Source organism: Aphelocoma coerulescens, chromosome 6 (genome assembly GCF_041296385.1).
Source record: "Aphelocoma coerulescens isolate FSJ_1873_10779 chromosome 6, UR_Acoe_1.0, whole genome shotgun sequence".
Taxonomy (NCBI): domain Eukaryota; kingdom Metazoa; phylum Chordata; class Aves; order Passeriformes; family Corvidae; genus Aphelocoma; species Aphelocoma coerulescens.
Genome location: NC_091020.1, coordinates 20,154,500 through 20,167,194, shown reverse-complemented (window position 1 = coordinate 20,167,194; position 12,695 = coordinate 20,154,500). Strand labels below are relative to the sequence as shown.

Genomic DNA, 12,695 nt, shown 5'->3' with positions numbered 1-12,695 from the left:
TAACCTTGTCTTTTAATTAGACAATTTCTTATATTCTAATTTTGTACTTGACTAGCTTAATATACCTAGGTGAAAAAGTTTTCTGGGATTTTTTTCCTCTGAGAAGACAATGTACTTCCCTTTAGCACTTTTAGACACAAAAATACACATTGATAAGTAGTCTCTAATCAGATAATGTAGCAATCCCTGACCACTTTTTATATATGCCTATGTTGAAAAAGTTAGAACATGAATGGTATAATTATCACATCATAGTTAACTCATTCCCAAATCAGTTACCTTTTTGACAAAAGTATCAAAGAGTATATGTTAGACAAATAAAAGTGTTTCCTGCCTTTTATGGAAAACCAACAGCTAAAAAGAAAGAGGAGGAAATAAATGCATTTCTTGCAATATGCAATTATATACTGCTCTGTTGCATGTGGATATATAAGGCGTGCTGGATGCTCACACATACTGCAAAATAAACAAGCCATTACACACCAACACATCACTAATCCAGGAGGAGTAATCTGTGGGTTGCTACTTCTTCTGTGTACCTTGGTTATGGATTTATCTTGACTGCACACATGTGGAACAGTTTGCTGGCTCAATAACCTCTTAGGTGCATAACCACTCCCTAGCAACTGATTTTTTCATACCTTTACTTAGCAGCAGGAAAAGGACAACAGGCAACCAGGCACAGTGGCATCCAAGGGCAGCATCTGTGGGTGCATGGACAGAGCCAAGGGCAGAGTGCTGGAAAACGTAAGATAGATGAGTAGAGAAGTGACATCATGAAAACATGATGGTTGCACACTTGACAGGAAGAGGCAATATCATTTGTATCACACATGATAAGTTCACTCTACCATTAATCACTTAAAAAAATTAATTACAGACATTCTTTACTTGAGTCAGACAGTTCCTTTTTGCTAGCAGGGAACAGGGTGTGCTACAGTTTTCTCCCTGTCATGCTGAGCCTACTGTCCTTTCGTATTTTCTCCGTGGAGAATTTTTGTGACAATATCCAGTTGCCTCACACCTTGCAGATGATTGCTCTGCCCTTATCCTTCAGTGGAGTGGCAAGAGTTTTTCAGATTCCTGTTACACATCACCCACTGACCATCTGCTACTACCACCTTAACGAGAAATCACTTGATGAAAGGTGATTGAGTGGTTACTGTCCAGTACAAGGTTACAAGCCCATTATACTACTTCCCCCTCCAATATTAAGCAACAGTGATAAGCCCAGAGTCTTAGCTGATACAAATCGGTGCATTTCTGCTATTTCAATAGTGTTGCCTCTGTGTACATGACATTTAGCTTAAAAGCATTTACTGTTAGGTTAATTTAGATCCCAGCCTTTGGTTAAAGTGGGTTTCTGGGTGCCACTACTTTAAAATAGAAACTTGGGATAATAAAGGAATTTTCTGCTCTTTATTATTCTTTTAGTCATCAGGGCTGGGATGTTTTAAAGATAAATAAGCTTTGGTGTTGTGGTAGCACTCGTGAGAACTTGGTTTCTGTTCCCCCTCAGAGCACTGAGGTTTCCTGTAAAGCTGCTCTGGCTCTGAATTTATGTACCATTTGTAGAGGAAGATCTATCTACTTAAAGCTTCCACTTTAGGTTTTGTTGAGTCAGTTTTATATATCAGGCTGCTAACCCCCCCCCCCCCCCAAAAAAAAACCCCCAAAACAAAACAAAAAAAAAACCAAAAAACAAAACCAAAAAAAACAACCAAAGAAAAAACAAGTCCAGAGGAAGCTCACAGTTCCTTCAAGAGTTTTTGTTCTAAAAGCAAACCTCTACATTTCTCTTTCTGCATCAGGTCTCTGCTGTGATCCGTTTCCACTAAACTAGAAGCACTCTATGCAGCCATCCTGTTAGGGTTGTGGATTTTAAGACACAATAAAAGTCACAAAACTGAACAGATTGAGGTAAGCTGTGACAACACAAGAAAAACCCAGAGCTGCCTCTTGTCATAGAGTCATTCGGCAGGAGTACAAAACTGCAGTGAAAAAAAGCCTGGCAGTGTGATTCAGAACATACCACTAGGGGATGATAGCGTTGCTGTACTTAAGTCTGGAAAAAAACGCTCTGAAAGGTTGTATTGCTAGCACATACTCTATTTTAGTTCTGGGACTCATCCCCTAATGTCATATATATTCTGAGTAGTAAAGGAACCACCTGATATCCAGCTTCATTTCAGGGAAAGGGAGGGCATAGGTATGATGGGCACCAGAGGACAAGTTTGGTCGTACTCGGATTACTGGGGGATAGTTCAGAGGAGAGACACCTTGAAAGGTCAATGTCAGGAATGCAGCATGCTAATGATGCTAATGATATAAACAACCCCCGAGATGGGTCTCGATTTGGTGAAGCACTTATGTACATGTCGTACTTGAAGCACCTGGGCTGCTGTATTCATTTCAGCCAGGTGACCTGCATACCTCACTGGATAGGAGTCCCAGGCATTGCACAATCACAGAACTGATGTTTCTTGGCATTTATCCACAGTCTTTGAATGCAAAGATTAGTGCATCTTCCTCTTATAAAACTGCCTTCTGCTGGTGATCATTCTCCTGATTCCAGATGACTCTGGTTCATGGCTTTCCCAAAGGATTCAATAGCTCTTTTTCCCCAAAACACACACATTATCTGCATATATTTGTGTGTATCTCCTCTTATCCTAAAAAATAAACAAATAACTTCTGGGCCCCTATTCCCTCATATCCAGAAGGAAAATATTGCCTGAGAAAATAGTATTAAGTTCTAAGTTTTTTTTTTTTTTCTTTTGCATAATAGGACATGATTTATTATTTGGCTTATAATAATTGACAAGGGTCCAGAAAAATGGAAATCTTACTGTTTTGATATCTCACACTGATTGTAACTTATGTCATAGGCCCTTTTAGCACCAGAGACATCATTCTAGCATAGTAATCCCTTCAGAGAATTCCTTCCAACAAATATAGAAGACTGTCATCATGATGAGAAAAAGCCTTTCCCCTAAAAGTGTTTATCATCCAAGAATAAATAGCAATGTAAACAATGGCTTTTCGAGACTTTAGAGGTAATAATCCATTTATCAGGAAGATATTGCTATAAGCATTGTACATAAGCCACTTACCCCTTCCTGTGTCTTACAGTCACCTGAATGTCAATTAAAAAAAAAGGAAAAAGAAGATGAAGTTATAATGCTGTATCAACAGACAGCTGTCCTAGTGGGCACTGGGAGCACAGAATGAGTCGCATTGCTGAGCAGTGCAGTCATTGCCAAAGGAATGGTGAGCTCACATTTCATTCCGATTCCCGATTCCCATCCTGGTGTGGTCAGACTGTGGGGCTCTCACCCTTCCTCGCCCAACTGACGCCCCTTCACTGCCTCGACACCAGATCTGGCTCGTTAACGTGTCTGGAATGAGCGTGAGCCACCTCTCAGCTGGCAAGCACAAGGGGCATACTTGGATTCCCAGGTTGGAAGATTATCTCATTCAAGCACAGTTCTCCCAAAGATATATAAGTGCAGAGAGTGTGGTGGTCCCTGCAGAGCTGGCCTGAGCCCTGGGAGGTGTCAGCCCTACAGGAGCACAGCCTTCGAACACCAGCAAACATGACGATGATGATGAAAGTAGAAGAGCTGGTAGGTGCAACCTCCTTTGATTTACTCACAATTACTTTTCTTTCTAGACTGTTGTTACACCAGGCAGAGAAAGATGACCTTTGTGGATCACTGATTTAGCAGGTTACCAGCCCTGCTGTGCTCTAGGTGCAAACCCTTACATACTGTTTTCTGTATCATTAAATTTTCATTCTAACTTTTCCTTGGGAAAGGGTCTCACCACAGATACAACTACACAGCTGTTTAGATTTGGCATAACAGCACAGTTCACCAGGAAAAGACCAACCAAAATTTAGCTATTTGATTTTGTCCTTGATTTTAATTTATATATGTATTTTTTAGAAGCCAGTAATCTTATGATCACACTAAGTAATTCCAATCTAATAAGGGACTGGTACAACATATTAATGCAGGGAAGCTACAGCATTTTATAATACTAAATGAACAGCTTAATAATAGTATTGTTTTCTAATAATAAACTAACAGTTCCTACAGCCACTGCTGTTCATGATGTAAAAGAGTCTTGAAAAATAATGTCTAGACCACAAGTAATGGGACATTCCACTGCAGGTTTCAGACTAAGAATGTCTGATCTGAGGGAGAAACTGGGAAAACAGGAATGATTCAGTAAAGCACTGCATTTATTTTCCCAGATAGCTTTGTTAAGATACAACTGCCTAAATAGTTAATGCTGTCTTAAATTCTTTGGCAAGGTTCTGACAGTTTCTTCTGTATTAGACTCTATAAAATACAATTTTACAAGGTGATCAAATAGAAAGGCAGTCTAGGCCACATGAACCACTCGCAAAATACACAACAGTCTCTACAAAGTTTAACAAGTTATCTCTTTGCACACACTTCATTGGGCACCAGAAATATTTCTGATAACTATTGAAAGCTGTGCTGGTGCACAGCACCACATAGCTTCTGCCATTCTGCTACAAATGGGACTTTGGTACTGACAGTGATGGATAAAACCAGCCTTGAAATTACTCAGCAACCTGATTTAACTGCATGGGAGACATGCCCTAGCCACAGTTCACCCAGGCACGGGCAGAAGGGCCTGCCCTGGCTGTCACATGCTCCGAGAGTGGGCAGGAATGAGGTGCAATCAGCCCTAGGCAATCCATGTTCCCAGGTGGTGGCTACTGCAGTCATGAATCTGCTGATTATATTATATCATGTTTGCATTTACAGGTGACAGGGAAGAAGGTGGATGATAAAGAGACTGGCAGCTTCCTCCCTGAGGACTTCAAAAATGGAGAGTATGAAGCTGCCGTAAGATTAGAGAAGCAGGAGGACCTAAAGACAATCCCTGAGCACTCATTGACTCGAGGTGATCTGGCTTATGAGAAGGAGAAAAAACTAGAAGCAGAGGTAGGCTCTTGGGTTTTCTGCTTGGATTTTTATCATCCTCTGTGCATTTCCTGCTGCAGTCCTTGAAGTTTTGCCGCTCTCTAAGATAGAAATCCATGCATGGTGAGCTAGAAAAATCCTTGGGAGACCACCATGAAAGGAGGTTGGTCTGAAGTCCACTGAAGAGCATAGAGATCTGCTCACCTCTGTAGCCTGTGGGTGCAGGCAGTAACACTCTGAGGCAGAACCTAAAATACCCCCTATACTGTCTGACTGAAAGCCTGCAGGCTCCTGCTGCCCAGGGGTCACCTGCTGCTGGCTGTCAGTGAGGGGGGGGGCAATCAGAGCCAGTGAGACACCTTCAGCTTGCACACCTAATGACTGCTACCAAAAATAACTAACCCACAAAATATGTAAGAGTGCATTTCTCAAGCCAGAACCCTTATTTACCATCAAAATATTCTTTTTATGAAAACACGGCATTACACTTACCAGCACATTTGGGAAGAAGAGTTACAAAGGAAACTCATACTGGTCTACAGAAAAGTACCATTTTCTATTCCTGGAGCATGACAATTCTGCCTAGAAGGGAGATCCCTAAGAAATCCCTAAGAACTGAAGCTTTTTCTCCCCAAAACACAGTAGCTGTAATATCTTTAATTTCTTTTTGTGAATAAGCAATCAACTGGCCTAAAAATTTAAAGTGATTTGGAAATGATAAAGTTTAGCAGGGGGAATAAGACTTTGTTCTAAAAAATGAAGAGTGAGAAAGTCAGTCCCAGAAACATTAGAAGAAAAACTACTTCTTAAACTTCAACAGAGGCATCATTACTGGCTACAGAGGGGTCTGAGTTCCTTCAAAGCAGGTTCCTAAGAACTTTGTGGGTTTCCAGTTGATTCACAGTCAGCATAATTATTTTCCATTAGGCCAATGATCTGCAGAGCAAACAAGAAATGCAGAGAACAACAAAAAGAAGGGGTGGAAATAACTTGGATAAGAATTCAGTTGACAAAACTGTATACCGTATGACAGGGTGTCACCAGTGTATTTACCCTTAATCACACCATGGGACAGAATCTGTCATCTGTATTCACCCTGAGTTACCCCTTGTTTGTGAATCTCCCTTCTGAAGTCAAGGACACCTCATGGGATCTCAGTTCAGGCAACACATTTGCCCTTGGTGTCAGCAGTGCCCCCCACACTGACTTTATGCCCAGATGCTTTTTGCAAGCAGGTCTGGAGAAGCCTTAAACATTTATTGAACTGCCCCATCAAGGACACTGAGGGCATTCTTTGTGGCTTCCCAAAATGTAACAACACTTGCTGACTGAAATGCTAAGATCATTCTAAACCCTGTTCTTCACTTGAGGATATGTTTTTAAGCAAAGAGAATTAAGTTCCAATAAATTAGGGGCTGCATCATTAAAAAATAAGTGATTAAAGAAAATTGCTTGGTGGAAGTCAGCTAAAACTGCAGGAGCTTTCCAGATCTCATAAGCTGCACAAGATTTTTTAAATTGGTGTGCCAGAAGAGACTGCAGTGCTGCCCTGACTCCTGGTCTAAATTTGTGTCACAACCTATGGCTCAGGAAGAAGTTAGGAAGAGGTCTAATGGTATATGAAAAACTATAGATGAGGTAGAATTTCTCACATAGTTAGCAACTTATTCTAATGGTCACTTAGCCCTACCTGCAAAAAAAAAAAAAAAAAAAAAAAAAAAAAAAAAAAATTAAAACAGACAATTTATTTCAAAGTTCATCCAGTCTTAACTGAATTCAGCTGAACAGTATCACAGTGCTGTCCTGCCACTCTGAAAAGGAGAGGTGGTCGCACAGCTCAACTTGCTGCCTTCCATGATTTGTTTCAGCTGAAGAAGAAGAAATTAGAGGCCAGGTCAAAACTTGAAAACTTGGAGGATCTTGAAAAAATTATTCAGCTGAAGAAGAAGAAAAAATGCAAGAAAGTGAAAGTGCCTGTTTTAAAGAAACCTGAACCAGAAGTTATTGTAAGTTACTTCAAAGTACCTTATTCTTGAAAAGAATTAATGGGGGTTTGTGCCACACACATTTATGCTCTCTATATTCTTTCCATCAGACAGGACCTGTGGATATCCCCACATTCTTCAAAGCTGCACTGGAGAATAAGTTGCCCGTAATTGAAAAATACCTGTCAGAAAAAGGGGATCCAAATGTCTGTGATAAGGTACAGTCTTCTTCCTAATGCAAAGCTTGGTACAGAAGAGAGCAAAAATAACTTTTACCATGAGGTTTTGTAGATTCTACTCTCATTAGAGGAAAAAAGCGGGGGGGGAGGGAAGTAAATAAATGCTGGAAGTTTTGCACATCAAGTTTTCTAGTGGCCACTGAGACCCTTCAAAGTCATATTACCTCAAAAGAGTCTTTATATTTAAAAGAAAGCTGTTGGTGCCCAGGAGAACCTGATTTTCCGTAACAGGTGATCTTCCAATGCTATGGAAAAGGAGATAAGAAATTTGTCTGCAGAATAACAGCAATAAGTGGCTGCCTTCACACTCCATAATGCATAAGCTGCATTTAGAAAACAGAGTTTGCATGTTGGGTGGGGAACTCAACAGGCGTCATTTTAAATCTGGATGCCATACTGCAGATACTTCTCCCATCCTTTAAAATGCTGGGTAGGCAGCTCTCAACTATTACGTTGCTATTAAAATTTAGCAGATTTCAGGTGTCAAAAGCATTAACTCTTTAAAAGGAATCAGCATGGAGCATGTATTTGCCATCATCCTAGGGAGGAGGGGAGAAGAGATTTAAAGGTATCTTTGCGCCATATGTAACGTCTAACTTCGCACTGTTGCAATTGCCAGTTCAAACGCACTGCACTGCACAGGGCGTGCTCTGAAGGACATCTAGAGGTGGTGAAAAAGTTGGTGGAAGCTGGAGCCCGGCTTGAACAGAAAGACATGGTAAGCACATCCACTCACACCTCTTTCCAAAAACTGCTCATTGTTTTATACGTGCCAGGAGAAGCATTTATATAAATGCTTCTTATAGAGGAGGAGTATTAAAAGGCCTTACAATGTCTTTTAAGTTTATCCTTAAAATAACATTGTTGAGAAGAGGTTTCAGGAGGGACTGTCTGCCTCCCTGTGCCAAAATGGTTGTTGGAAAACACAGGAAGTGCTGGCCAGCGGAGTGCCACAAACAACAAAGCCTCGGGTAGGGTAAGAGAGCTGAGGTCAGCCTGAAGCAGGTGCTGAGATACGTGCGAGGGACAGCGCTATCCAGGGTCAGCAGGACGCGCACATTCGCCACCAGGATTTCAAGGCTGTGCTTGGGAGAGCCCCCTACTCCTCCTGAATGCCAGCCACAAGGGTTCCTGAGTATCAACAGCTTCTGCAGCTGCTTCTCTGCTTTTTTCCCCTTTGCTCTGCTCTTTGTCCCTTTGCTGGCCAGCCTTCCTCCCCCTCGCTTAAACCAGCAGTGCTCACGGAGGGTGAGAAAGAGGAGGAATGACAGGCAGAGCAGGACCATCAAGGGACATTCCACTCTTTCCAGCACAGCTCAGGGCAGAGATACTGAATCTTGTAAAGGAAAAAGGTTTTAATTCATTTTGTGGACTTGCATAATTTGGGGATTGTTTGTTTGTTTTTTAAAGAGAACTATTCTTTCCCTTGAGCTTCATTTCTATTAGAACCCAAAAGGCATTGAATAAAAAATATTAACTAGCACATACCAGCCATATACCTGGCTAAAGATAACTTCTAAGCTCACAGAATAGACAAAACACATCCTCTCTCACAGCAGCGTTGCCAAGATCTCTGTCTTTAGGAGCAATATGCAGTGAGTGTGAAGAGTGAGAAATTCACAGTACTGCAAAAATTAGGGCAAAATAAGAAAAGCTGTTACTAGAAACAATTCAGTGATCACAGTGAAGTGCTCTAGGTTAAATTGCATAAAAATGAACTTGGATTAATTTAGAAATTTGATAAAAATAGTGGGGTTTTTAATATACCAATGTATTAAAATACTTTAAATTTCTTTTTCCTATTAAAGCTTCATTCTACAGCTCTGCACTGGGCATGCCGGGGAGGGAATCTGGATGTTCTGAAATTCTTATTGGACAAAGGGATAAACATAAATGCAAGAGACAAGGTACGTGCTTCTGGAATTCTGCAGCATTTTTAATTGGAGACGAAAAGCTGACCCTTACTCCTACTAGATAGCTTCTGGTAGCTTCTTTTTGAAGCAATTTTCAGCTGTTCCATGCCACTGACCACTTCCTCCCCTGACCCCTCAGCTGCTCAGCACGCCCTTGCACGTGGCTGTGCGAACAGGTCGCTATGACTGCGGAGAGCACCTCATTGCCTGTGAAGCAGATCTCAACGCCAGAGACAGGGTGAGTACCAACACCTCTTACGTGCCAGCACCAGGGAGCACCATGCTCCTGTCTGCCTCCACAGCTGCACTGGCCTGTGGGAATCCCTGTGCAGTTGGGGCTGGCTGGCAGTGCTGGCCTGGCAGGACTGATGCTGTGCTCCATGTCTCTAGGAGGGAGACACACCAATGCATGATGCCGTGAGGCTGAACCGCTACAAAATCATCAGGCTCCTGATCCTGCACGGAGCAGACCTGACTCTAAAGAACTGCGTAAGTAATGGCACAAAATTGAAGTAACTTTAAAATGCTTTCAAATAAGTTTCCCACCAGAGCAGTTCCATAAGTTTCAGGACTGGGAGAGACTATTGTGAACAGACTTAATTAGATCACTTCAGAGATAATTAAAGCAGAGCTGAGACAGGGAGAGTGTAAGTTGGGGGAGGTCAGGGAAAAGAGGAAAACCCAGTACCTCTTTTACAACTAGAACCCACTATCTGCTACTTAGACAACATCACACCCTTCTATGATTTATTTTAATTACTCATATAATATATTTAAAAGGTATAATAGACAGACACTTACTCTTCACAACTCCTGGGCTTCAACCACCACTGAGACAACAAAGATTTTAGCTTGTAAAAGAAACCTCCTTTTTGTTAAGCCCACAGCTGAGGGCAAGCTCCAGCACTACACCTGGATGACTGGCTGGGCAACAAATCCCCGTGGCTGAGCAGAGAGAAGCCCCACACCTGGCTGTGCTTGGAGCCACTGCAGCAGCAGCAGTGTTGCTGGAGCCCTGTGACCACTTGTTAAAAGATAGCACTTGATAGACTGTTTCTCCCAAACCCAAACCTAGCAGCAGTAGCACGCGTTTCACCCTTGCCAGTTTTTGACTGACAATCAGTCAAAACTCCAGGGGACAAGGAAGAAAACAGTCACTGGACCACTCTGTATTCCCTACTCTCTGCCTACCCCCCTCAAGTGGGGCTGCTCCCAGCATTATCCCTCATCAGGGTATGACAATGATGGAAGGTACAGCCCCAAAGGCCAGAGACTTGCTCTCTCAGATTTTGTCCACACAGTTATCCTACTCAATTACTGTGGTCCATACCCTAATTAAACTCCTACCTGAATTCTGAATTAAATGGAAGTGTCTTACTGAGATTGCACCTAAATATATTTCTAATCACTTGAAACTAGAACAAAAGAAACACCTGCACGTTCTGCTGGTCACAGCATTTGCTTAGACCCACTGAAACCCAGGGAATTTTCATCATTGGTCTGGCCAGGACTGAGACTAGATCTGTAGAGCAAAAGTACTCTGATCTCAGGGGGGTGAGAGTAAGTCTAAGCCTGTGTGTGCAGAAGGGATTCACATCATTCAGATGCACTGAACAAGTATTTGCCATCAGCAGACGAAATTAGATCCCACTTCCTCTGTTTCTTTTAACCAGGAAGGGAAAACTCCTATGGATCTTGTTCTTCAGTGGCAGAATGGCACCAAAGAGATATTCAACAGCCTGAAAGACAATTCTAAAAAGAGTGCCCATCTAGGTAAATTCTGAAGAAAGAAACCAGACCACGCTTTTTGTTTGAAATGCTTCCCACGAACCTGGATGAAAATGTCCTTGAACCTTGTCCTTATGGCACTGGATATTTGAGGTGCCTTCACGGAAAATTGCAAAAAACCTGCAAAGAAATTATTTTGAAAGACAAGTTGAGTGTTAAAATTCCACTAGCTCTAAAATGCCTTTATTTATTTCTATTTATTATTTATTTATTTAAAAGTAATTTTTAATGATCCTCAATATTATTTAAGCTTTTTTTTTTAATAGATGCAATTGCTCTAAATGCAATCTTTGCGAGCAACGTAAATCCTTTTCTCTTAAATGGCAGCATTTTCAACCATATTAGCAACTTTCCTTGAGCCTTCCAATAGCTCTAAATAGAAAATACTTGCAACTGTTGCCTTGTCTCGCTACTAAAATAACCTGTGAATTGAGTGGTGGTAAGTGGAAGAGCAATGGGAGAAGGTATACTGAGGTGCCAAGTGGATTTAACGAAGTAGTTGAGGAATGGTGTTTACTCAGGGTTTGGCAATCGTGGTTGATAATGAGCTTGAGGACAGAGCTCCAACCACCACGTAGCCCTTCAGACTGAAGGATTCAGATACAACGTTGTGAAGGTGAGAGGAGACGGTGTCAGGGAAGTGAATTTTTTTTTAAAACTAGACTACTACTAAGTATGATGATAGAAGAATGCAAAATCAGATTATGTATATTTGTAAATTTGTACTGCTTTTTCTGTACATTTTGAACTGATCCATTTCAGATTAAATAAACAGAGTGGTTCTTTTTACTTGCTGGAGTGGATGATAGAGTGATGAGTGTGCATGAGGTAATTTTGTCTCCTTTTAAAGGAAGTTCACATCTTGTCTGCTGTAAAATTCTTAAAAACTTAAAAAAAAGTCTCAGCTGCCAAGAGCAGCCAACCCTTGAGCTACCTCCCTTCCACTGTTAGATAAACCCCATCTCTTTCTTATTTTGTTAAATGGAAGCACATGTGAAAGCAGAAAGACAGTATTTTGAGCAGCTAGTAAAAAATTACAGTTCTATTACTGAGTTTGATTTAAAAAATATCATTTCTTGGTTAGCCACTACAGAGTAGAGCATGAGACAGCCCCAGTTATCCAAGTCAAGAGAGATGCCAAGTCCCATTAGGAAAGGCAGACACTTCTCCCTTTGCTTTAGCAGAAGCAGGACAACCTTCAGTGCTGCCAGCCAGGGCATCATTTCCCATTCCACAGAATCACAAAACAGTTTGGGCTGGAAAGGACCTTTAAAGCTCATCTACTCCAATCCCTCTGCAAGGAGCAGGGGCATCTTCAACAAGATGAGGTTGCTCAGAGCCCTGTCCCACCTGGCCTGGAATGTTTCCAGGGCTAAGACATCTACCACCTCTCTGGGCAACCTGTGCTAGTGTTTAACTACCTCCACTGTAAAGAACTTTTTTGTTGTATCTAAACTAAATCAACCCTTTTTTAGTTTAAACCCATTTCCTCTTGTCCTATCACAACAAGCCTTGATGAAAATTCTGGAGAAATCCTTCTTATAAGCCCCCTTTAAATACTGAAAGGCCCCAATAAGGTGGTGCTGGAGCCTTCTATTCTCCAGGCTGAACAACCCCAGCTCTCTCAGCACTTCCACACAGGAGAAGTGCTCCATCCTTCTTACCATCTTCATGGCCCTCTCTGGACACACTCCAACAGCTCCATGTTCTTCCTGTGCTGAGGACCCAGAGCTGGACACAGCACTCCAGGTGGGAGAGAGCAGAGTAGAGGAGTATTAGATGCTGCATTCAGTTACACTTCTAATTATC

The 12,695-nt window shown here is 41.7% G+C and overlaps 2 protein-coding genes across 3 annotated transcripts in view; one reads left to right on the top strand and one right to left on the bottom strand.

Annotated features, from left to right (window-relative positions):
* Window positions 1-3,514, bottom strand: part of PCGF5 (polycomb group ring finger 5) — a 117,125-nt gene extending 113,611 nt beyond the window's left edge. For both annotated transcript variants that reach the window (XM_069019656.1, XM_069019660.1), the window contains exons 1-2: window positions 3,114-3,514; window positions 642-738 (exon numbers count right to left, since the gene is read on the bottom strand). The gene's annotated coding sequence lies outside the window, so the exon portion shown is untranslated. The remainder of the gene's footprint in view (window positions 1-641; window positions 739-3,113) is intronic.
* Window positions 3,515-3,516: 2 nt separating this feature from the next.
* ANKRD1 (ankyrin repeat domain 1) lies at window positions 3,517-11,675 on the top strand. The gene is made up of 9 exons (XM_069019661.1): window positions 3,517-3,626; window positions 4,803-4,982; window positions 6,830-6,967; window positions 7,057-7,164; window positions 7,805-7,903; window positions 8,994-9,092; window positions 9,238-9,336; window positions 9,489-9,587; window positions 10,772-11,675. Exons 1-9 carry the CDS (start codon window positions 3,597-3,599, stop codon window positions 10,880-10,882), a joined length of 963 nt encoding a protein of 320 aa, XP_068875762.1. The 5' UTR covers window positions 3,517-3,596; the 3' UTR covers window positions 10,883-11,675.
* The last annotated feature ends 1,020 nt before the right edge of the window (window positions 11,676-12,695 follow it).

What these genes read in the sequence shown, in the direction of transcription:
- ANKRD1 (XM_069019661.1), top strand. Translation starts at nt 3,597, where the DNA reads ATGACGATGATGATGAAAGTAGAAGAGCTG. An exon ending in TGATGAAAGTAGAAGAGCTG is followed by an intron (nt 3,627 to 4,802) that starts GTAGGTGCAACC and finishes TTGCATTTACAG; the next exon opens with GTGACAGGGAAGAAGGTGGA. An exon ending in ACATAAATGCAAGAGACAAG is followed by an intron (nt 9,093 to 9,237) that starts GTACGTGCTTCT and finishes CTGACCCCTCAG; the next exon opens with CTGCTCAGCACGCCCTTGCA.